The sequence below is a fragment of the Python bivittatus genome, unplaced genomic scaffold (genome assembly GCF_059951505.1).
Source record: "Python bivittatus isolate LINGU-HERP-01145 unplaced genomic scaffold, Pbiv_v1 ctg000350_np1212, whole genome shotgun sequence".
NCBI lineage: Eukaryota > Metazoa > Chordata > Lepidosauria > Squamata > Pythonidae > Python > Python bivittatus.
The window spans coordinates 39,525,497-39,551,296 of NW_028277074.1; the positions used below are offsets into that span (position 1 = coordinate 39,525,497).

A 25,800-nucleotide genomic window follows, 5' to 3' on the forward strand; every position below is an offset into this window, starting at 1 on the left:
TAAGCATAGATTTACTCCTGATGGGAAGGAAAATCTTACATATTATCACTGCTATTTTCTTTCAAAATAATCTGATTAGTTTTTTGAATGAATATTAGATGAATGTTTTAATGATTATTATTTTTAATCAGAACGTTAGCCTGAATTTCAGGGAAGCTAGGAGATGTTTAAAATAAGCTTACCTGTGCCATAGTTGTTACAGAGAATGTTCTACTTGACATATCTAGATCCCAGAAAATATGAGACAGTTTTCACACATTGTGCTAAGTTGCAGTTTGGTTTAGATTTTGTTCAAAATGTGAAGTCAGCTTCTTTACCTTATTCAACAAACAATAGTTAAAGCATATTATGGTTTACTGTGTATTAACCCAGTCAGTATCTGGAATTTGCTAGTGAGAATCTGCTTCGGTTGGGTTATTCTGTATGAAGATGTAGGCTTGCCACCCTGTGCTTGAGAAGTGCAGTGTCATTGCCTAGTAGATTATTTGATTGTCTTGAGCTGGAGGTGACAACTAGTGGCGTTCTGTTGTTCTGTTTTTGTGGTTTGTTTTTTAATAGGCCCTCCCTGGGAATTGATCTGGCTCCATTGAATTCTCTGTTGATCTCGCTGGTTTCCTGATTGCCTGATTTAATTCCAATTAAAGACAGACCATAAAAAAATCAACAACAGAACAGGCCTATACTTGCCACCTGAAGCAGATTCTGACATGTATCAAGAAACAACAGGACAGTGATGCTGACATGGGACCTATAGCCTGAAACCCATGTATCTTCTTTGCTCCCATATTTACATCAACAGCACCATCACGGGCTCCACAACTTGAGCCACAAGATTAGAGGTGCCTTTACCTGCTGTTCCTCTAATCTAATATTTGCCATCATCTGCCAGAAATTCCTATATGGATTCTATGTAAGGATAAAAAGGCCAAATTTTGCTTCCCAAAAATTGATGGACACAAATTTGACATCAGAACTCAAAACAAGGACAAAGCAATATCAGAGCATTTCAACCTTCCAAGGTGCTCCATTATATAGCTTAGAGTGAAAAAAAGAAACTTTAACAGCACAATCCAACAAGAGACTGCTGATTCTCCAAATGTTTCAAATTATCTCAGCTCTCAACAAACATGTTGTGTTTTTAACATATTACAAATTTTAGTACACAAGGTACTTGTAATCTGTGTCACATGTAACCTGTATCTGCATACCCAAACTGTCTTTCCCTACTTCATCCCAATTTAAAACCTACACAGTTTGGTCATTCTATGCATCTGATGAAGTGAGCTGTAGCATATGAAAGCTTATTCCTATTCCTTTTAAGCTTTTAATGTTCCTTTTAATAAAATATGTGAAATGTTTAAAAGGTGCTACTAGATCCCTTTTGATTTTTGGCTACCTTAGACAACTGATGATAGGCCATTTGGCAGAAGATGATATCTCAGATGCAGATGTGTCAAAGGAAAGAGTTATACCTGCAAGAGACCTGCACTATAAAGTTGCAATTCTATGGATACAGGAACTGCTATTTATTTATTTTTGTTATTGAAAGTGGATGCATGAGCTATATACACCATGCTGCAGTGAACACTTCTTCACACTGAAGAAAACTATTAAGATATTAAGCCATTTCTCATTTATTTAAACTAATAGGATAATAATAGAATGGAGTTATTGTGGCCTAATTAGAGTTCAAACATCTGTAGTTCTGTCTGAGGTGATCAAGAACCCAGCAACCCAGTCCCTCCGAGATTCCTCCTTATGCAGTGTTAAGAATAGAAGCTCTCTCAAGGACATTGAAAATGTGTATAATACAATGCTTCCAGGGAAGATGGTGGACTGAAGATGGCTCCGCTTTTTGCCATTTGTGGCCACGAACAGGAAGCCAATGAGTAAATCAGCTCCTTTGATCCTCTCTGGACAAAGAAAGGACATGAAATCACCCAAGCTGTTATCCTTACAGTTGCTCCTCACAAGGAGACCGCAAAACAGTGGTCTCTGAAGGGTGGAGAATTGGGAGATGAATGAATTTGCCATAATTATTCCAGCTGCAAATGGAGCATTTTCAAAGGATGCTAAGTTCGCAATTCCCTTGCTAACCACTTTTGTAAATTGCCTATTTACTGCTTCAAAGGCACCTTCAAAGTGACAAGACTGCAAATACTGGGTGAATGCCTTCAGTCTTTAACGTAAGAAAATGAAGATGCATCTTTATAATCTTTAAGAATTTAAAATATTCAGAAAAAAGCAAGACAAGGTTTTGGCTATAGAAAGTTTCAAACGGATTAAAGGCTTAGAAAATGTTGGAATATTGGATTTTGAATATTAAGACTTTGAAATTTATCTTAAAGAATGAATGCATTTTTGTGGGAAAGAAAAACTGTTTTTTATGTTGGAGACATAACAGGACAAGTAACTTATAATGGCATTCAGAGATATCTTTGAGGAACTGCACAGGGACTTTGAATCAATTATGTCAGCTATGTTGTGTTTTCTTGAGAACAGTCTTTCCTAGAAGAAGATATTATAGAAAAAGATATAAAGAACAACATGGATGAGAATCTGAATAAGAATTTGTCAGCAGATATAAAGAAAAAATTGGATGAGGCTTTAAAAATTAAGAAGGAAATAAAAATGACAATCCCAGAGAACAATTGGAACAATTTCTTTTTGCTGGACTTACAAAAGAGGCTGTATAAAGTTTTGAAGAAATTTGAAACAAGGATCAACAACCATATGAATGGATTAAAGAGCAAGTTGTTTTGTGTAAAAAGAAGGAACACAAAGCTGGTTTATTTGACCAGGGCTAAAATGGGACATATTGCTATTTTGGGTTGTTCTTTTTGGATTTGTTGATATCTGGACTGGAAAAATTATGTGTATTGGATTTGCTTACATTTATCAAGTTGTTTAAACTTTTTCCCCTACAGTTACTTTATGTATCCTAACTTGATAGCATTTAAACTGGCTCTGTATTTAACTTTTTACTTAAAGTAAGGAAGTTTTGTGAACTTGTTTTTTTTAAAGGAGAAATTATCCCTCTAAATGTGTTAAAATTTAGTTTTTTGTTTATATTAGGATACTGGGATTTCTTTATATTTGCTAAATGTGGATTTGTTTACAGTTAAGAGTTGAGATACGGAATGTTTATTTGAATGGGATATGTGGCTATTTGGGGTGGTTCTCTTTGGAATTGTTGGCATTCAGAATGGAAAAATGTTGTGTATTGGGTTTGCTTACAGTTAACATGGTGTTTAAGCTTTTTTCCTTACAGTTAATCTAACAGAAGGGGTATTTGTGGGCTTGTTTTTTTTAAAGGAGAAATGGTCCCTTTTTGTCATGTTAGACTTTAGTTTTTAGTTTACGCTAGGATATAGGGACCACTTTATGCCTTTTAAATGTGGTTTTGTTTACAGCTAAGAGTTGAGATGTGGAATGTTGAGTTTTATATATGTTCATTCATGTTATTATTTTAGGGCTCTGTTTGGACTTTTTGCTTACATCTGGATTGGAGACGATGTTACTTATTGGATCTGCCAATACTTAAGAGATGAGTTATGGGATGAAGATTTTATATCTGTTAATAAGAGGAGGGGAAGAGATTATGAAATTGTTTATCCTTGTAATGAGGATGGGAAGTTGCTTTCTTAGGGTTGGGGGGGGTTTGCACCTTTTTTTACTTTTCTTTTTTAGTTTGTATTATCTTTTCTGTTGTAACTAAATTTTTTAATAAAAATTATTATTGTATATAAAAAAGGAAAATTTGTATAATATAATGAGGGACTTCACAATTCTCAAAATATCACAAACTTTATATTATTTATTTATTTATGATACCTACAAAGATCATAATGAGTTTAGACACTGCCCATCTCATGAGGAAGTGACTCTGGGCGGTTTACAATAAAATTGTATCCTAGCTGTTACACAAAGCACAGATGGTCTATCTGAGCTTCCAGAATACAACATTTCCATCAGCTTTGGGTTGACATCCACCAATGATATGACTTTTCAACTGATTGTTGACCTTTCCAATACTAGTAAATTTATATGCGATATTTGGAAAAGAGGAAAAAAAGTCTTTTTCTGATACCATCAGTGCTTCATTTTGATTATTCTATGTAGCTATTGCCATATTTACCTTTGTTTAATTGCCACTGTGGAATGACCTGATAGTTTCAGTAGTTCCCTTTAGTAAACTCTATCAACACAGTAGGGATGGGCCCACTTCGCATATATCTGCTTGCTTCCTGATTAGCAGTTGCATGATTCAGTACCCTGATATATTTAGGAATAAATAATCTGCTTGAATTTTGTTAGCTGGGTTCACACATTGCACTAATCTGAAGTGTGGTGTTTAATTTTGGATTAGCACAGCACAATATGGGAATCCATCCAGTGTAATTTGTAAACATGTAAATTATAGATTATCATATGTGTAAACACACAAATGCTTATCATGTTGTATGAAGCAAGTCACTGGTTTGTTCAACAAACCATGGTTTACTATGCTATATGAACCTAGTCACTGTGTCTATACCTACAAAGATCATAATCATGCAAGCCACAGTATTCCCTGTGACACTCCATGGAAGTGAAAATTGGACTTTGAAGAAGTAGGGGAGAAAGGTATTGACACTTTTAAACTTTGGTGTTGGAGAAGACTCCTGAGAATACCATTGGCAGCCAAGAAAACAAATAAATGGATCACTGAACAAATCAACCCAGAGTTCTCACTTGAGGCACAAATGATCTGGCTCAAATTATCCTACTTTGGACACGTTATGCAAAGACCTAGATTTCTGGAGAAGATTCTAATGCTGAGAAAAATGGAAAGAAAGAGAAGAAGAGGATGACCAGCAGCAAGGTGGATAGACTCAGTTACAGTGGCAATGAGTGCACTATTAGGGGACCTGAAAGACTAGGTTAGGAACAGATCATCATGGAAAATAATCTGTCCATGTGGTTGCTAAGAGTCGACAACAACTTGATGGCACATAATCAATTAATAACCTTCCAAGACAGAATATAATTGTGCAGTGGGAAGAGGGATAATTTTTTGGGAGGGTGTATGGATATCTCTGATTATAAATGTCATTTTGGAAGTTAAAGAGGTTAAACAGAATGGAAGAAAATGTTATTCAGAGAGCTCACAGCAGAACAAGAGAGGCTTGAGGACAAAGGGGTACATGGAACATGCTCAACGCATACTGTAATTAATAAGAGAAGCACAACAACTCATAGTTGGTTATGATTGGAACAGCATGTAAGTCCTGTATGTAAGTAAGTAAATTAATGTAGCTGTACACAATTCTACAGCAATACCTATGCAGAATGAGGTCTATGCATTTTATGAGCCATGCTTTTGTACTTTAAATCTCTGATGACATAAAACCATTAATTTTCATCTTGATGTAATTCCTTGGCATCTCTATTTAAGCACATAATCTGTAAGTGCATTTGCCTGTTGCCATTTGTGGCCAGACTTTCTTTATGGTGGCAAGCACAAGATGGGAAAAGAATGGAGGATTGTTTTTACAGTGATGTAAATGTATTGAGGTATTCCAAAAGATGTTCTTTTCTCATTAATTTGGGAGAATGAAAGACATATTGTATTGTTGTTATTACTGGGCAAAATACTGAATTGTTAAAATATTTAAAAATCAGAAAAGAACAAAAATAAAATGTAATTAATAAGCAGTAGAGTAAGGAAAAATATAAAACATGAAATCCATTATCGCTATATATTATGGACACTTAATATTAAATTGGCTACAAAAGTATAAAAGTGCTGTGCTCTGGCGATGAGCAATTTTGGCAACTATTCAGATCTTTTTTCTTCCAGGATCTTTTTTTAAAAAATGAAACAGTACTTGGCAGAGCCATCTAAATGCCTTAAGAAGATAACATTAATAGAATATAGAAGAATAAATTCAGGTGGAGAGATGGAAAGAGAGCCACATACTACAGAAAATGGGTGTGCATAAAATAAATGGGTACCTGGGCTATTACACTTTCATCCCTAAGGATCTTTATTTGAAACTATGCCCAATTTATTTCAATACATATTACTTTTTCTTAGTAAGTGTATATGTACAGTCTAATGGAATATGAACAGGCTGTAAAAATTGGCTCTTTAAGCACTAGATTCAAAAGAATGGCAGAAAAGAAGCTTTGCCTCAAGATTCCAATGAATGAATGGATGGATGGATGGATGGATGGATGGATGAATGAATGATCTTATATTTATTTATTTGACTTTTACCTGGCCTTTTTGCTCTGGTAAGTCAATTTTCAAGGCAGCTGGCAAAATCCTTCTTCCTAGTACTACAAGTGAAACTTGATGGGTGAGGTCAAATAATATGAACTTCTATGAATTGAAAAAGCCACTTACATAGGTACCTGAACTTTGCTAATAATTGCATACAAATTGGATGAGATATAATCCCTTTGTACATCAGAATAGTGCACTGGAGACAGAATTTAATTATGTACCTCAGCTAGGTAGCAGTTGTTGCCTTGGTCAACCTGTACTTTCTTAGCCTGTATCACAGTGATACAGTCATAAAATAAAGAAACAAATCTCCACTGAGAAAATTTGGGGAAAAATTAATAGAAACAAAATAAATTCCTTTAGCTAAGTTTACTAATTCCCATACCTATCATGAGTGAGTCTTGAATAAGTGGTTTGCAAACAGCAGTGTTATCCAGGAAGACTTTTATACAGAGATTAGGCTGCAATTTTAACTTTACTCACTTAGAAGTAAGATATACTGAAATCAGTCAAACATGCATTGCAAGTAAGAATATTAGGATGAAAGTGTAAGACTTCTAATTGCCACTGTCAGGAAAGAGTTATAGGTTTTTGCTTAATATAAAAATATTATTTATTTTTAAAGTATTGTAGAATTGGAAGAAATGCAAAGAGGCAGAACAAAACGTCACTGTAATAGTCATATATTTCCATAGCTAGTTATGTTCTGGAACCCATATCTATGGTGTTATTTAATATTTCCAAATTACACTTTAAAAGACAGATTCCTGTAATAAAATTCCTTTATCTGAAATGAATCTGTTGCTTTCCTCTCTTCAGTTCCACCCTTGATCTTCCTGCATAGAAAATGTCACTTCTATTTCCTGTTGCAATTTTCACTAATATGGAATCCTGAAGTCATATTGTTTATTTTTCCATTGGTCTTATTTTTACAGACATAGCATGTTAATCTAGCCAAATCAAAATAGAATTAATTATAATAAAACACATTCAAAAATGTGTTCTTTTAAAAAAAGTAAGTAAAATTAGTTCAGGCTGGAGTAGTCCATATAACAAATAAAATATGTATAGTACAATACAACACAATTCATTTGTATACAAAAGATACACTTTCTTCAATCACACTCTAGTGTTTGAGAAAAGGAATGATAGAAACATTATGTACTCCTAGGAACTGTAGGGAGGAAATAGCATGTTCTGTTGAATCATTTTGACACTCTCTACTTACTTCAGTGTAGTGAGCATATTGAAGGGCTCAGAGGACCACCAAATATTGAATATCTGCTGGAAAAGGAAGATAGAAATAGAAATATTAATAGAAATCATGATGGGAAATAAATTAATGCATTTGAACTTCTTAGTTCATGTTTGGTTGACTGGATGAAACTATAATCAAAATACTGGGACTACACCACAATATTGTGTTGTACATCCTCATTTATTTCTAAGTAATTAAACAGATATGCTTCTGCCATCTATTTTTCTTAGTGAGTTCACATGTCATGTAAAAGCATTTATGGTGTAGTGATTAAGCTGCTGAATTTAGGACCAGGATAACTCAAGTTCACTCACACAAGGGAGTCAGTTACACTCTCTGCCTAATCTACTCCACAGGATTTCTGTAGGGGGAAAAATAGAGGAGGGAGGGTAAGCTATGTCAGTTTGAGTTCTTTCAGAGAAAGTACAATGTGAATCTAACCAAAAATAATAATTGCTTAGCTTTGGCTTAGCATTTTGTGGAGTTCTTGGGGTTCTCTGAGCTTGGCTGTTTTCTTGCAAATGTTTCGTTACCTGGCTAGGTAACATCTTCAGTGCTAGAATAGGATGGGATTTGCTCTCTGTTTATATACTGTGGCATGCCCTGCCAGTGTTGGTGGGGTGGGGGTTTTGTTCAACCCTGAGCTAGACATATTTGCTTCTATTGTTAGCATTTTGTGTTAAAAATCAGGTAATTGTGTTGCCACTGGAGTTTAAAATAATACTATTTTGGGGAGTATATGTGAATTATTTTAAGCACAATAGGAAAGTGTGAAACTTTCTTTGTATGTATTGTAGCTCAAGTCTGATTTGACAGATACTTACACTGGAGTAAAATAAAACTGAAAGAACAGCTGGAAAATATGGACTTCAAGTATAATATAACCTGTCTGTATTTCTTAATCCTTTTCAGTGTTTCTGATTAATATTATGGATTTTTTCCCCAGTTAAATATTACACACACACACATACACATCATATGTTAACTAAGATTTTGAAAAAGAATATAATTAGATTTATGATTCCATGGATGATAACCGCCCCACAAATATTACTGTGAAAATCCAAGAATTATAATATCAAAATCAAAAAGCATCACTGGATTCAGATATGCTTACTGAAATCACTGCCCACTAACAGCTATATTCCATACCATACAGCAGGTTTTTAATACAAAATATCAAAACAAAATGCTAATGTTATGGGAATATTGACTGACTTATAGTGCATGTTTCGCTCTCTGTATGTATTTAGAAACATGACATTTCAGAAAAAGGATAGCAAGTGTTTCTTCTTATGATTTAGAAATGATCTAGAAATTATTTTAGAATTGTATGGTTCACTGAGAAATCACTGTATACTGTACATTGGACTAAACAATTGTAGCAGTTAAATCAAGAGTACAAAGCTTAAGTATAACAGCTACACATTTTATTTTGCCATTTATTAAGAAAACCCCCCCAGAAAAGTTGGATGACTACTTTTAATCTTGAACAATCAGCTTATTCCCATATTATTCCTAATAGTAGTAAACGAGCAAGAGAAGATGAGGTTGGGAAAGATAAGCAGTCAAATGGCTACCAGGATAATGGTTTTGGTAGTGTTTTTGTACCTACTGTCAGATCTATGATGTTCAAATCATCAAAAATCTCTTGAAACTCGAATCAAGTTCAAAAAGAAATTCATTTATTGAGATGTACATGCAGCTTCAAAGCATTGCTGAAACTAAAAAGCCCGCACATTCCCAATCTACTTTTACCCTCACCTCTACCTCCCTTCTTCTCAGCCAGTTCTCATGGCGGTACGACCTTGGACATTCCTGGCCCCAGATAACAGTCCATCTGTGTTAACGGATTCACTATCCTTGTTCCCCCCTCCCCCTAATGAAAAATGGCAGAAATGAAGCAAGCAACTAGTGAGCGGATAGATTGATTGCTGGAGGTTCTGACATGCCACCCCTCCCCCCCCAAAAAACACAGAAAAATAAACTTCAAAGCTGGTTCTCGAAGACCTGCAATGAAACAAAGAAAGAAAATAGAACAGGTACATATATATGCATATCATATTATTATTGTTACAATATAACTTTAGTTTGGTTTATCAGGATATTTTTTTGATAAAATTCCTTAATCAGTTTTGGAGCTTTCACATGTTTTCTAGCTACCCATTCAGAAAAAGACTTTGGAAAATGTTTCCATTGGACTAGAAATTGTATTTCACCCTTATATTTCCTGACATCTAGTATTTCCCTTATTTCAAAATGTTGCTCACCTTCAACCATTAGAGGTTCCAGAACTGATGGAGCCATGTGCCACCGTGTTGATTCTTTATAAGGCTTCAGCAAGTTACAATGAAACACGGGATTGATCTTCCTTAATGATTTGGGCAGTATGAGGTAAACAGTTATTGGGTTCAATTTCAAAAGGTCCGAGGTATTTAGGACCTAGTTTCTTTGATGGTTGTGACGATTTCAAGTTTTTGGTTGAAAGAAATACTTTGTCGCCAATTTTCCATTTCTTTTCAGGCACCCTCTTCCAGTCTGCATATTTCTTGTAAAAGGAAGAAGTTGTGTTTTATTGGTATAGTGCTGATCAAACAGAATGGCAGTATTAAGAACTTTATTGGAAGATCATAATTGCTCACTTTTCAAGGGTCAAAAGATGATAGACAGACAGACAGACAGCTAGCTAGCTAGCTAGCAAGGGGCATCAAACTGTTCATCATCTTCATCACTTAATAATTGTTTATTATCTCTATTTACATATAGAATGAAAATCCTTTTGATAACAGGCAGGGGGCCGAACTGTCACTCTGGGTGGGAAGTACCACCAGATAAGCAACTGAGTACTGTGGAGCAATGTGTGCTTCACAGGGAAAGGGAAAGAACCTGTCTTTAGGACCTGAGGCAGGGAAGTAATGAAACCAACAGGAAGCTCTGGGTTTGGAAGCATAGGTTCAGACGCAAAGTGAGAGCCAGTACCATGACTGGACCATGGGAGTATATTTCTATTAATGCAGTCTAAAATTGTGTTATCTTTTCTGCAGCCGGGTCTTACTTCTGATTCATATGCAGCTTGTGATCAATTGCACTTCCAAAACCCATTTCACACATATTCTTGTTTCCAGCCTACACTTGTGCATTTAATTTTTTTCTAAGCAAACTTATTTTCATTTTTCTGTAATTAAATTTCATTATGTTATTTTTAATCCCACTTTTGCAGTCTATCAGGACTGATTTTGAATTTTGTTGCTTTCTTCTTAGGTATTAGCTATCATACCAAATTCATTGTGGATTGATGATCAGTCTTTGAGTATGATTTTTGAGCCATCTATGTATCCATTTAATTGTCATGTCATCCATCCTAGTTCCTAATTCTTAAATTCAGTATAGAGTTTAAGATATATCTGGAACTCTCCCATCTTTTAAATAAATTAACCTATTAAACTAATCATGATAGACATGTTTCCATGCACAAGACAGCTGTTTCAAGTGGTTTGTGCCCAAACTGAAATATATATGTCTGAACTGGACTTGGAATCAATCAAAGCAACAAATGGAGGAGAGGGGAGGTGCCCGGAAGTTAGGGAGTGGGCAGGCCAGTGTAATATCTCTCACACTGGGAGCTCTTAAGACCTTCAAAGATCTGTTGCTAAGGTAGGTGGAAGAAATAACTGTAACACCATATGTTCTAAAAAAGGAGAGGGGGTAATGCACCCGATTTTTTCCTACTAACCATATAAAACAAGATTGTTTTAACTGATAGCAGAACAACAAAAACATTCTGGGTTTTGTTTCTGCCAAATAATGGCTAGTCAGGAGTCTGACAGGGCTGCTGGAATGTGCAATGTGTTTGCATAGGTAACAAAGCAGTATGTATTGCTACTTTTCTCAGTTTCTGACTTCTAATAATCACTGCATTGTTTTAAGGTGGTTACAGACTGATTGCCTGGGCAGATCATAATTTCCCATGTATTGCCCAAGAAATTTCCCATGTATTTGACATCATCAGCTAGTTCTTTCAAGGTTGTATTTGAGCATAGAATTATTGTTAAGTAAACAGTCTTACTAGAACACAGGACCTCCATTAAATATGGCATTCCCATTTACAACAAATATGATTTACACATTTCTTCACCTTTCTTAGGGGGGGGGTGGAGGTTCCATGGATACCAGAAAGCTGCTGTCAGTTTATTTAGCACTGATCTATAAGAACCAGTGATGTGATTCAAACCAGATTGATTAGTCTGATTTGTCAACTCAGTGATATTCCAAGATTCCTCTCTATGGCATGTTTTTTTATGAATCATCCATATGGTAATGATAGAATAGGATGCATAAAGTTACACCTTCCTTTTAAGTTTATTATAAAGATAACACAATGTAAAATTATCCTCTAGTTATGCTGGTGCAAGGTTGGTGACTAACCCTATATTTCCAGGAGAGAGCACAAATGCTATGCATTTTCTGGCCCAAGTGATCAAATACATTAAAAAATTAATGGTTTATAAAAAACAGGTTATAACAAATACATTAAAAATGTGCATTAATCTAATGGCACAATCCAAACTGTAAAACAGGCAATGGCTATTGGGAATTAGATCACAACTTTGCACAATTATATTTGTTTTGTGAGTTGTGTTGAGTATTATAGGTGTGTCTGATTGATTTAATAGTGAAAATAAGAGCAGGAAAAGGCAGAGTTCTGTCTTCCAAAAGTGGGAATAGCAATATAAATGTCCCCTAATATCTTCCATTCTGAAGAGTGGTAAGTGCTGTAGATGACTTGTGAAAGAGCCTGAGAAACAAATTAACACGAGTCTTGACACATTCGAAGTAGGCAGCATTAATAAAGCTTAAAAATAAGAGTTATGCGGGGAGGATCATTTCACCTTTTCATTCGATTTGCAATCCTCCTCTTGACTCAGCTGTAGCCACTATTTAAATTTCTATTTTAAAACACCGAATTTAGATCGAGCTACCTATCTGCCTACCTATCTTTGTAGCTTTAAAATACAGTATTTAAGCTGTCATTTCATCATAATATAATCGGTCACTTTTGATCCAGATACCTTTCACGAGGTTACGATCTACTGTTTCTTGTTCCAGTTATATCAATGTTTCTCGACTTTGGCAACTTTGAGATGCGTGGACTTCAACTCCCAGGATTCCTGGGAGTTGTTCCACACATCTTAATTGTTGTGGGAGTTGTTCCACACATCTTAAAGTTGCCAAGGTTGAGAAATACTGAATTGTACAATGAATCAACATCCAGAGTAAGGCAGAGGCAGAATTATTGGTACCACAGCTCTAATTGCAGGGTGCCTCGTAACAATGCGCTTATCTATCTGCCTGACAATTCCAGGGATTACAGGGTGCAGCGTCTCTCGAGCTCACGCGACAAGGGGGCGACAGGGAGGAGCGGAGCGACAACCACTCACGCAGGCACAAAGATCCCCAGCCCCGGCGCACATGCTCAGAAAGGCGCCGATCGTTCCGTCGAGGCGGGCGCAGCCCTCTTCCGCTGGGCGTGGCTACCTACTCGCGTCCCGATTCTGCGTCTGCCCCGGCGGGGAGCGCGGAATTGGCTCTTTTCGCCGCCGACCACGGAGCGGAGCGGAGCGGAACCAAGGCGGTGTCTGAGCTTCGGCGGCGCTTGGCAGCCATGTCGCTATTGTCCCTGCTCATGCCTGCCCTTTGGGTCTATTTTGTCGGCTTCCGCGTCCTTCTGGAGCAGCTGTTTCGTCGCCTCCGCCAGCGCTCTGTGTCCAAACCAGGTTAGTAGGTTGCACGCGGAGCTGGGGCGAGCGGTGGGTGCCTTGAACACAAAAAAAGCCTGACCCTTCTTGAACGCCGTCGCTCTGCTCGTCTGCACGAGTTGGGCTTTTACTCTGTGGAGAAAAGTGCAGGGACGCGGATTCACAAACAAGAAACCAAAAATGGCAGGGAAAGCTTCCCGTTTGTTCGTGGCTGTGCTGGGAGAGTTGGGAGAAGTCCCCGACGTAAAGCTTGTCTGAAGTTGCTCTCATCCCGGTAAATCCTAGCTAGTTAGAGCAGGAAAATGCTGTAATCTAAGACAGATTTCTCTTGAATTAGAAAGTAACTTTTACTTCCTTGTTAGTGTAGCTAAGACTGAACCTGTGGTTTCATTTTTAATAGCACTGCTTTTGTACTGAAACTTTGGAGATAGTGTCAGTTATAATCTATATGTAGTTCAAATAAGGCACACTTGAACTGCTCTTGGTCTGTACAGATGCATCTCCCTTGATGTGATTGTCCTTCTTTAGACCTATACCGATTCTCTGGGTGAGATCAGTACTTTCCCCATCCACAATATAGCTGTGAAAAATCTGGTTTACCTGTGAATACACCTGGTCACTCATCTGCTGGATGATCAAGCTCATCCCCCTTGTTTGTGTTTTTTTTAGATTGTCACAATACGTTCATTATATGCCTTTTTTCCCTTCCTTAACTTCTTTTGGTTGGAAAAAATCATGGAGCTAGGTTTGCAGGATCTTAAAGCAATCTGCAGATAAATGATTTGGAGCCATGCTGCTTAGGAAAAGGATATACTGGACACACAAATAAACCAGACTTTATCTTGGCCATGTTATGTGAATGGACATTATATTAGATCTGGATTGGATTTTTAGATTCCATTTAAATTAATCTATACTATGTAGAATGCAGATTCTTCCTAGTTAGGCTGAGCAAAATGTGTTGATTTTGGTGGAATATATCACTGATGGTCTATGCTGTAGCTGTATATTTATTATTTTGCTTTAATTGAAGTAAAAAGTGTTTTGGTAGTGCATTTATGCTGCATTTAACTAAAGTATGAAATGTTTTAAATGTTTAAAAGTATATGTTTTAATCTCTACAGAGATCTTTAAGGGATCTTCCTTTTTTATTTTGATAGGCATAGCTATCTTAATGAAAATCTACAAACATAATATATAGGGATGATCTATTGAGGGCAAGTTTTGGTGGGGTTGCTTTGTATTCTCTGGCACCATTTTGGTTTATGAAATTAATGAATGTCATAATTTGCCTCCTCGTTGGATCTGAAAGTCAAAAGCAGAAATTGTATCCATTCAGGCTATACTACATTGTTGCACCCCTGCATTATGTAATTAGCCTTGCTTAATTACCCTTGCTTAGTTACCCTTTACAGGGAAGTTTTAAAAACTACTACTACTTTTCCTTCCTTTTCCATTTTTCCAAAATGCACCTGTTGGGCACTTAGATGGGCAATATTGCTCCTCTTGATTCCAGATTGCTTACAACAATAAAGACAAGATTTCTAAGAAAGGGCAAGAACTTCTAAGTATGAGAAAGAAGAACAGTAGCATCTCTTTGTGAGGCAAAGAAGGAGGCAACTCACCTGATGTGGGAGAGCAGCAAATAAAAACACCCCATTTTCAATAATTCTTCCCCACATGTTTTATTGCCTCTTCTCCTTGCTTAGGTAATTAGTCAGATTAGGTACTGATGTTCAATTTTCTCCCTCCTTGAAGGCATGCTATTCTTTGCTGAAGCTTCATAGCCAGAAGGCTACAGTTTGATACGACTAAAATTATAAATATGACTTTCAACTTGTTTGTTCACCATCAACTTGCCACGTTCCTCTAAATTTTGTCATCATTTGTATTAAATTCCAAAGTTTGCCAGCTATTTTACTGACTCCTTTCTTTTGCTTTCAGGAATCTGCTCCAAGAGAAAACACTGCTAGATATTCTGAATTACAGAACATCTAACTATTCCTGCAACATGCAGGAATTCTTACACTTTGCTTAAATTCTTACACTTTGCTTAAAAGTTATGAGAAAATATAACAAGGCTCTATTAAATTCATGAAAATGCTTAGCTTTGAGTATCTCAACTGGGAAAACAAGACTTTGGTTTTTTGATATTGTTAAGATGAGACAAGTTTTAACCTAATTTAATAAGAAGAAAGAGTGAACATTGAGCCTTACTTTTCTTATTGAAGGAAGTTGAAGGGTAGTTCTTATTAACCAGCATGGAACCAGTAGTGGTTGTAGGGGAGAAAAGATCTGATGGGGGAATCATATGTGTCCATATGCATTACAATATTCCATCTAAATTAAGAGTAGCATCTTATACTCATTTATTTTACTCTAATATTAGTTACCTGTCATGGAAATTTTGTCTACTGACAGCTGTTGTTGGGAAATGCTGGTTTGGTTCCATTTATCAAGTAGCTTATGAAGTGCCAGCTGTGATGCTGGTTATAACTTCTAAAAAAGCAAGCTAAAAGGACAACAGATGTTTCCCTCTTTTGATCCATATATCAGTGCAGTGTAATTACAAGTGCCCAGGAGGAATGTTCAAAATAGTAATGGTCTCATTATTAGCAGTAAATGTGTGATTTACCAGAAGTCTTTAAAGATACCTTGACAGTGAAAGTGGATCTGTTGAGCTGGAAAACCTAAATAGTGCAATTTGTTCTTCCTTTTGAGTTACATATTTGCACAGTGGTAAATGAGTGACAAAATAATTTGCAAAATAATTTGCATACTTAAAAAGTCTGGGCAGTTGTGCAAAATGGCTTGCCGTTTTCAGTAACAAATATTGAGTAGGGGAACTGTATAGTTTCCCTGTTATAAGGAAAATAAACACACATATATTTACATACATACATATGTATTGGCGAAGCACATATGTTAAACTTTTCTTTGTATGCAACAATAAAAACTTTTTATTTTCTTTTGAGATTCCACAGACCCTTGATTTTATGAGTAAGCTAGTTATTGATCGGGATATAAACATGTATGAAAGATGCATAGTTATTAGCTGTGCAGATGACAGAGAGCCACCCAGAACTAATTACGAGATCAGCATACACACATTGTAAAATAATTTTATTTTATTTATTTGCATTATACAATTTATTTCAGAGGAATTTATTACAGTTTAAAATAAAGGCTAAACATGACTCTTAGTAATTTCATAGGATATGTCCATGAAGTTATCATGAAAATAATAAAAGTGGTTTCTCATTGCCTTCTTCAAGTTGTTTTTCAGCTACTCAGTCTAGCTTACCACTCTTCAGCTCTTGGATTTTGTGGTAGTCTCCCATCGGAGTAAAACTAGATCCAACCCAGTTTAGCTTTTTTAAGATCACCTGTCATTGGTTGAATGCACCCCATGTTCTATGATGTTAATTTGGGGTATAGTCCTGGAACAACTTTTATGGGGAGAACTGTGTGACCATCCGGAGGTATTTTTGAAATTTCTGTTGTCCAGACCCCTTGCCTGCATACATGTGCATCAAAAGCAAACAATTCAAAACTGTTGCTTGCTACAGAAAGCAGTTTACACATCGAGACATACTGAGACAGCTTTGTAGGAGTGAATTTCTGAAATTTCAAATGCATCACAATAAATACTGCATAACCTAAATTTTCCTGTAAACTGAGAAATAACGGAGGGCATTGTTTTAAGTTAGATTTCAGATGAGCATTCAACAAATGGTCTTCCAAATTCTGCTCACTAAGATGCTGCTAGCTTCTAGGTTATATTTCTTAAGTAAATGCTATGAAATATATAAAAATGTAATAGCCAGGAAAATATTTGGGTACCCACCTAGACACCCATGCCTATGACAGTTGTGAAAGATTTATAGTGTCAAAAAGGGAGAAAAGAATTCAAAAATTCTCAGTTTACCAAAAGCTTCCTTGCTCACTGGCTTGAGCAGTGCTATGTGTTCAGGACCATAAAAATTCATTTGTCATGGTGAGTGTTTCTTCTGGTGAGTGTAATGAGTCCCTAACACACTCTTATGCACGACACGGGGAAAAAAGGCGTCAAGCTGTTTCTGCGGTTATCCTCTATGGAAGCATTCTGAGATTTGAACTAGGAGACCAAGTTATTGATTCTTGAAGATACACAGTCCTGGTATGCACAGAATTGTATCAGAAATGAGAATGTATTTGGGGTTGAAAGGGATTTGGTAACATTTTGTTATATCCTTGGATGCATAAGCTTGTTGTAATGATGTATTCTCCATTTATTTAAATTAAACATATGTGATTGAGGCTTTGGCACTTACTCTATTTATAATACTGTGTACTTTAGCAATTTATATCCCATATTTTTGCCCAGAGGGCAATTAATTTTGGTCAAATCTTTTGTCATGAAGCCTGAATAGCTACTGCTTGCAGAACACGTAGAAGTAATATTGCGTGTATTCAGTTTCCAAAGAGAGTGCAAAGCTACAGTCCGCTCTCAGGCACATTCCAATATTGTTATCAATAAGGTAGGTTTTGAATATTTATAGAAGCATTGATTTTATACAGTTGACCAAACCAGTGCTTTCTCATTTTATGTTTATCTGCTGCCTTTATCAGGTGCTCATTAATGAGTGAAGAATCAAAAGGTTGGGAGAGTGGCTAAGAAGCAATGGAGAATAAAACTTTGGAAACTTCCCCATCAGACCTAAAGTTAGTGGCCCACCCAAGAGCAAAGAGTAAAGTGTGGAAGTACTTTGGCTTTGATACCAATGCAGAGGGATGCATATTGCAATGGAAGAAAATCTACTGCCGCATTTGCATGGCACAGATTGCCTATTCAGGAAATACGTCCAACCTCTCTTACCACCTTGAAAAGAATCACCCAGATGAATTTTGTGAATTTGTGAAAAGCAACACTGAGCAAATGAGGGAGGCCTTTGCAACTGCATTTTCAAAGCTGAAGCCAGAATCATCTCAGCAGGTTGTTCAGGACAACTTAATTATGAAAACAAGCCACAGTTACGAGAATAAAAAGCATCAAGAGCTAACTTCAGCAGTGATTAGTTTAATCTGTGAAGGGTTGTATCCTCCATCTATTGTCGATGAACCCACATTCAAGAGTCTCTTAAGAACAGCTGACCCCAGATATGAACTTCCTTGCAGAAAGTACTTCTGCACAAAAGGAATTCCTGAAAAATATGTTGCTGTTAGAGATATTGTATTAAAAGAATTGATGGACGTTCCATGGTGTGGCATATCAACTGATATATGGAGAAGTGATAACCAGAATAGATCCTATGTAACCTTGTCTGTTCATTTTATTAGTAATGGCTCCTCCAGCAGCCTGGCTATTAATTCTCGTTGTCTAAAAACATTTGAAGTGCCAGAGGAAAACACTGCAGAGACAATTACACGAGTCCTGTATGAGATATTCATTGAATGGGGAATCAATACAAAGGTTTTTGGGGCTACAACAGATTATGGGAAAGATGTTGTGAAAGCTTGCTCTCTCTTGGACATTCCAGTACAGATGCCTTGCTTGGGTCAGACTTTCAATGTGGGTATACAGCAAGCCTTCCAGCTTCCTAAATTGAGTAGCGTCCTATCTAGATGTCGAAAATTGGTGGAATACTTTCAGCAGTCTGCTGTGGCCATGTACATGTTGAGTGAGAAGCAGCAGCAGCAGAATATTTTGCACTGCATGCTTGTGAGTGATCGTGTTTCCTGGTGGGGCAGCACGCTGGCCATGCTGCAGCGTCTTAAAGAGCAGCAGTTTGTCATTGCTGCAGTACTTGTGGAAGATAGCAATAATCACCACCTGATGTTGGAAGCTAGCGAATGGAATGCAATCGAAGGGCTGGTAGATTTGCTTCAGCCTTTCAAGCAGGTAGCTGAGATGATATCTGCTTCTAAGTACCCAAGAATAAGTATGGTGAAACCTCTTCTTCACATGCTGCTAAATACAACATTAAATATAAAAGAAAATGACTCAAAAGAAATAAGCATGGCAAAGGAGGTGATTGCCAAAGAATTATCAGCAACATACCAGCATACTCCTGAGATAGACATGTTTCTCAACGTTGCAACTTTCTTAGATCCGCGATACAAGAAATTGCCCTTTCTTTCGGCATTTGAAAAACAACAGGTTGAGAACAGAGTGCTGGAGGATGCAAAAAGTATCCTGGAAAAAATAAAAGAAAATACTTTGAGGCCTGAAGAAAAATTCTTTGCAGTGTCAGAAGAGCCACCAGTGAAAAAAGTGGCAGTTGCCTCCACGCCGCCTCCTACAAGTGCTATTAATAATATGCTTGCAGAAATCTTTTGCCAGACGGGGGGTGTTGAAGATCAAGAGGAGTGGCATGCTCAGATTATCGAGGAACTGAGTAATTTCAAGTCCCAGAAAGTCCTTGGGCTCAGTGAAGATCCCCTCAAGTGGTGGTCTGATAGGCTTGCTTTATTTCCTGTTTTACCAAAGGTGCTTCAGAAATACTGGTGCATTGTAGCAACAAGGGTCTTCCCTGAACGTCTTTTTAGTTCTTCAGCCAATGTTGTTAGCGCTAAAAGAAATCGGTTAGCTCCAGCTCATGTGGATGAGCAGGTTTTTTTGTACGAGAACGCTCGCAGTGGGTCTGAAGCTGAACCTGATGAAGAGGATGAAGGGGAATGGGGATTGGAACAGGAGCACATGATTAATTCAAGCGATGCAGCAAACGGGAACAGCGGTTTTTTTAATATGCGTGAAAGTGGCTTCATATAGAAGCAATACACTTTCAGAAAAAGGCTACTGGTCTGAAATTACCAAAAGAAAAAAAGACCTATTATTTTAAAAATGTATATATTGAACAGCTTCAACATAGGCAGATTTTATATGTGGAATATGTGTGTAAATGTCTTGGAACATGGTTGTGATTTGTAACTCAAGAACACTGAAATTGGCATAAAAGTTATAATAAATATAAGTATAGAGTCAGGAAAAGATAAACATCTATTTTCTCATTGATTTAGGACTACATTGTATAAATAGTAATTTATAAGCAGTTGGTCAGCCACCTGGTATAGATCCCTTTAATCAATACCTTCAGCAAATCTATGGCTTAGGTCAATATGCAAAACTTTTTTGATGTAGGATTTTTAGTTTTTAAAAGCTTTGATTTAAGTGTTCACACATTTAAATATTTAAAGCTTTTTAAAGGTCAAATGATCAGGGATTATTATATAAAGGACCTAATTTTTAATAGGTTCACATGTTATTTCTGACAACCAGATTAATTCTTTGTTGTTTGCTGTGTCCTGTAATATCTCCATACCAGTGTTAGAGTTTTTATTTTTTCTGGATATGGTGAAGTCTTGGCACACATACCTGGGTATGCTATGCTATACAATTGCAGTCTTTCAGATGTAGTTGAACTACAGTACTCTTTTCAGGAGCTCCATGCTGTGGTCAGTGGTAAGGAATAATGAGAGCTATAGTTCAACAACATCCTCATCTATGCTATAAATTGAATATAACTTTTCCCAAGATTAATGTCAGGAGATATTATGGTTTCCTTTATCAGCAAATGAATCTGAAGCTGAGTTATATTGCTACAGTACAGAATTACATCTCAGTAGTTCGTATATCTTGTGCTGATACTGAGTGATCCTCTGAAGAGCCTAGGAGTGCCTTCTTCATTTCCACCTTCAAGGAAGCCTCTATTCAGTATAAAGTAAGTGGCATCACGCTTCTAGGCACCATAGCAGACATACCACATTGAAACAGCTACTTTGCTAATTTATTCCATAAATTATAAACAGATCTGTTACATAGAAACATCTGTGCCAATTGGTAGCAATTCTTATTGTGTCAGAAGTGCGATGAAATTTACAAGCTTATATACCAGTTCAGTATGACATTTGATGTTACTCAAGCACATCAAATTTGCTTATAAGCGTTAAAATTATTATTCCAGACATTTATAGAGTGCTTCAGATATCTGTTCTCAGCAATGGGTGTACTGCTTGAGAGCTTCTAGAGTGGTTGTCTTCAAGCTTGAGGATTCCCAGGTTGTGGAAGGATAAACTTGAAAAGTCTTTTGAAATACTACTAAACACTTACTGTTCTTTTGAAGATAGCATTCCTCTCCTAGACATTTAGGCCATAATCTCTTCTTTAGCTCTGATTTGATGTTTTCCTTTTCTGAGGTGCCATTGATTGTTAAAGACATCATCAATGCAAGCAGTTCTCTGATGCGTCCCATATCTATGCTCTTTGCCAGAAATGATTAACTACTTTATGTAGAAAACAGTATAGAAGAGTTTTGAGATATGATACACACACATGTGTTTGTGTCTGTGTATCAGTTTAAGTCACCAATGTAACAAACTCTGCCCTGGAATGTACTCTTGCAAAGAAGAGTTGATAAATACAGAAATAAGGTACTCGATCTTTAATCAACCGTAATTAGCCTGTTAAAGCAGACATGGATGCAGTTGTGAAGTTTCCTATGATAAACAGTGCTTAGGTAACTTTCTGACAGAGTTCTGAATGCTCTGTTTTAGCATTGGTCTGCTTGGATATAGCTGATAGATACCATTTTGGGGTATGGTTTCTATAAAATGATCATGGTATGGTGCAATGCTTGCGTTTGTATCTCATTTGCCATCTTATCTGGGCTGATCTCACATTTTTGTACTTCTCATTAAGTAATTAAGGATGCAAAACTACTGCATGATGAAATAGTTATGTTAATCTAGTTATTATAAAGGTGTAACTTTGCTGAATCCTCAGTCCATGCATCATCAAATTGAAACCTAAGCACAGTGTAAATAGGGCAGTGCTGCACTTTGGACCTGAAGCCACAGAGATGCTTAGGAGCAGGAGTGGACGTGCATAGCTATTTCTCAATGCCTCTTTAAAGAAGCTGCAGGTTTTCCTGGGCTTACCCGGTAACCACATCCCAGGAAAATAAATACTCATTTTTGTTTAGGAGTCCCTGACAGTGCTTCAGAATGGGTATGAGCTCACAGGGTGGGTGTGGGCTGGCTGTCAGAATCTCAGACATTTCCCTGGGATTACACAGCATCTGTTGAAACCTCACAACTTCTTTAAGGAGGTGTTGACAGGTGCAGCCCGCATACCCATGTCTACTCTGGAGAACCTTTGGGGTTTTATATCTGGAGTACACTACATCCCTATTACAATAGTATAAGCTGCACTCTTCAGTTATCAGAACTCATCTTCCTTCTTGTGGTAGAGTCCAGGACAGTGTCAGGGTGGTTGCCCAAGCCACAGTCTCCTTTGTGGTGTCTATGAAACTCCATGAATTTTAGGCTACATGCCGATCTTTAGGTGGCTTACAGGTCTTCAGTGTTTTAATTTTACCAGTTGCTCACTATTTACCTTCAACAAAGTTATTTCGTTTGTGCTGCTGTTTTCTGACTGACTACTGATAGTTTTGCAGTTCTGTTTTTGTTATCTTACATTATGTTCTAAACTTGTAAATATTCAGGATTTGGTATGATAGCAGAATATGGTATAATTTTTAATTGTGATATTTAGTCAGTAGTAAAATCCATTTGGCTTAGTGGAATTTACTTCCAAGAAAGAGCACATGAGATTGCCCTAACTCTGTGCAGCCCAACGGTGATTATGCGCAGGAATAGAAAGAAACAAATGTGCAGATAAGTCTAACTCTAAAATGTGTTTATGTTAGGTTTTCAACACCTGACACATTAGAAAAAATTGAACGCAGAAATGCAAATTTTGTAGTGTGTAAGAAGGAGTTTAATCTTTAGAGTTGTACAGTCACAGTATTAAGGGCTATAGCATCTTTGGATAGCGGGTTAAAATGTATAGCTTTAAATCTACTATCATTCTCCAAAAATGTTACATATTGCCATTTAAACAGGTTTTTCATACAACATTTTCTGAGTAAATCGAGTCTTTAAACATTTATTGCATCCCAGAAATTCCAACTGTAATTGGAAAAAAATGAAAGAGAAATTGTCAGAATACAAAAATGTTTTTTTTAATTTTCTGAGCCATTCCTAGTTAATTATATAAAGTTTTTTTTTTAATGTATGTTAATCCTGTCTTTCCACTTCTATTATTTCATTTTGTATCATAATTAATTTTTAATGAACATTTTGAAATGAACTTAATCATGAAATATTTTCTTAAGATGTTAACTGAATATAATTAGAATATATCTTCACTGATGTCCAATTCGTAATAAATTGTCTTTTGGGACAATTTGACTTTTGGGACACCCTGTGTATCATTTTATAGAAGCACTTAGTCTATGCCTCCGAATTTTGCCTCAAAATAATTACATTTTTCATGTACAAATTAGACTATTTGTGTCACAGGAAATAAATACAAATTGTCAATGGCAGAAATTCTAAGTTGAAAAAAAAACCAACTGAAAGTGGAATGAACCCAAAATAATTTGTTTAATAATGGTAATTCTTATTGAATTGTAGTAGCTTTGCTCAAGCATAGGAAGCAGATTTTATTTTATTTTGCTATGTTAAACTCTGAACAACTATAAGATTCTCTGTTCATTTATTGTAGTTCCTACTCATATTCTTACTCATATGTTAAAATGGGAATTGATTATACCTACCTGGCCAGGAAGGGAATCAGATCTCTAGATTCAAAGAGTCATTGTAACTTCCTAGTCAATTACAAAGTGCTTGAACATTGAATTTTTAAGGAAATACGATGTTTAGCTCTTTTCTTATTTCCTTATATTCACAATTTAATAGAAGCAATGCAAACAGAATATGTTGAGTAGAAAATTAGAATATAAATGAAATAATTAAAAGGAATCTGAAAAGTGCAGATTGGTTGTTTATACATTGACACTATTAATAAGATCTCCACTTCTACTTTCATTTCCATCTTATTTCATTGTTTACTTCTTTCTGTCCCATCCTCTGCTGAATTATGTGAGGTTGTGTTTAAATACTTGTAATTCAAGATAACATTTAATACTTCTGATGGCTTTTGAGTACATGAAAGCTTATGCTGTAATAAAGTGTTAGTCTAAAGACCTGAAAGACTCATTGTTGCTTTTTGGTTTTTTAATTACAAAAAATTGTAAGGTGGACCCAAGTGGTCATGGGCATTACACACTTGAAAATACACAACTTTTTTCTCCCAGAATAAAATAAGGCTTGCACAAATGTTTGTAATGTTCAAATGTTTGGTAGACCTTCCTGCATTGAATGTTTCAGAGTTAGGGTGTGAAGAGTGGTAATAATCTACACTGGAGACAGTATGCTGATCTAGATCTTCCCTGACAGATAAGAGATGAAGCCACAGAAGACAAGTCAGTCCCTGATTAGTTACATCCTCTAATTACCATAAATGTCTGCTTTCTTGTATGTCTTTAAAACACTGGTATATACTCTACCTGCATCTGTGAGCCTGGCTGTTTCTTTAGATTGGCATGGTACTTTTGTCACAAAAGTAGAAAAATAAATAGATGGTAAAACCCATGAGTTTATGCTATTTTCTTTTTCTTCAGAAGTGGTTGATTTTCTGTCATGGATTGCCTATTGGAAGAAAAGCATGCATGCATGTATGCAGACAGAAAATTGGCCTTACTTGTGACATGTATTTTACACCCTTGTTTTTCCTCTTACAACCCATAAATAAGCAGCACATACATCTTTAGCTGAAAATTGTTTTGATTTTGGCTCCCAAAGATCTGTTGAATTATCAGTTTGTTCTTTAGCATGGAAGCATTAACATTAGGAATGGTATCACCACTGAGATTATTAGTTACTGAAAGGTGCATTTGCTAACAACAGCAGCAGCTGACAAAGAGTTTTCAATTTCTTTGGTACAAATTGTGAAAAAGTGCCAGTTATTGCATACCTGAGTTGAAATAATTCAAGTACGGGTAGGGGAAGGCCTGCTATGCTAATAGCTGGGTTGAAAGAAATTCTCACATTTTGTTTCTTTAGATGGCAAGGAACCATTATCTCTACCAAATTGAACTTCATCTTCCTTTGCAGTTTCTGTTTCATACTACTAGACTTCCTGAATGCAGGAAGTATTAATATTAATGCAGATTTTCCTTATTTCTTGTTCAGTTATTTTAATGTGGGGGGAGGGAGGAAAAATGATCATACAAACCTATGTCCACATGGCCTCAACACTGTTGTTCAGGAAAGCTTTTAAAATGTCTTTCCTAAGGCTCTGATATTGGGATTTTATTCCTTGGTGACTCCTCCTCCAATATAATAATACTTAATGTTTTTTTGTTGTTCATTGATGTTTTCACCTTCATTGTTTTAATAAGTTGTATGTCTCCTAGAGTCACTTGGATGATTAAAGCCACTTATGAATATAAGAACTAAATAAATAAGCATTAGGCAATCTGGTGTATAATTCAAGTTCATGTTAATATATTGTAGAAACACAAAAATGAGAGAAAGATGAAATATATTGTAAAAAGATGAAATGAGAATGCAAGCTATCAAATTTTCAGAACATTGTTTGATAAAAAGGTATCCTCTTAACTAAGATGAAG

General features: G+C 36.3%; 2 protein-coding genes across 2 annotated transcripts in view; both read left to right on the top strand.

Annotated features, from left to right (window-relative positions):
* Positions 1-11,082: 11,082 nt before the first annotated feature.
* Positions 11,083-25,800, top strand: part of DHRSX (dehydrogenase/reductase X-linked) — a 122,542-nt gene continuing 107,824 nt past the window's right edge. Inside the window, exons 1-3 of the mRNA XM_088144464.1 lie at positions 11,083-11,183; positions 12,595-12,802; positions 12,892-13,303. Coding sequence (XP_088000590.1) covers positions 11,083-11,183; positions 12,595-12,802; positions 12,892-13,303 — 721 coding nt within the window. The remainder of the gene's footprint in view (positions 11,184-12,594; positions 12,803-12,891; positions 13,304-25,800) is intronic.
* Positions 13,166-24,731, top strand: ZBED1 (zinc finger BED-type containing 1). The gene is made up of 2 exons (XM_007427677.4): positions 13,166-13,303; positions 17,897-24,731. Exon 2 carries the CDS (start codon positions 17,949-17,951, stop codon positions 20,034-20,036), a length of 2,088 nt encoding a protein of 695 aa, XP_007427739.1. The 5' UTR covers positions 13,166-13,303; positions 17,897-17,948; the 3' UTR covers positions 20,037-24,731.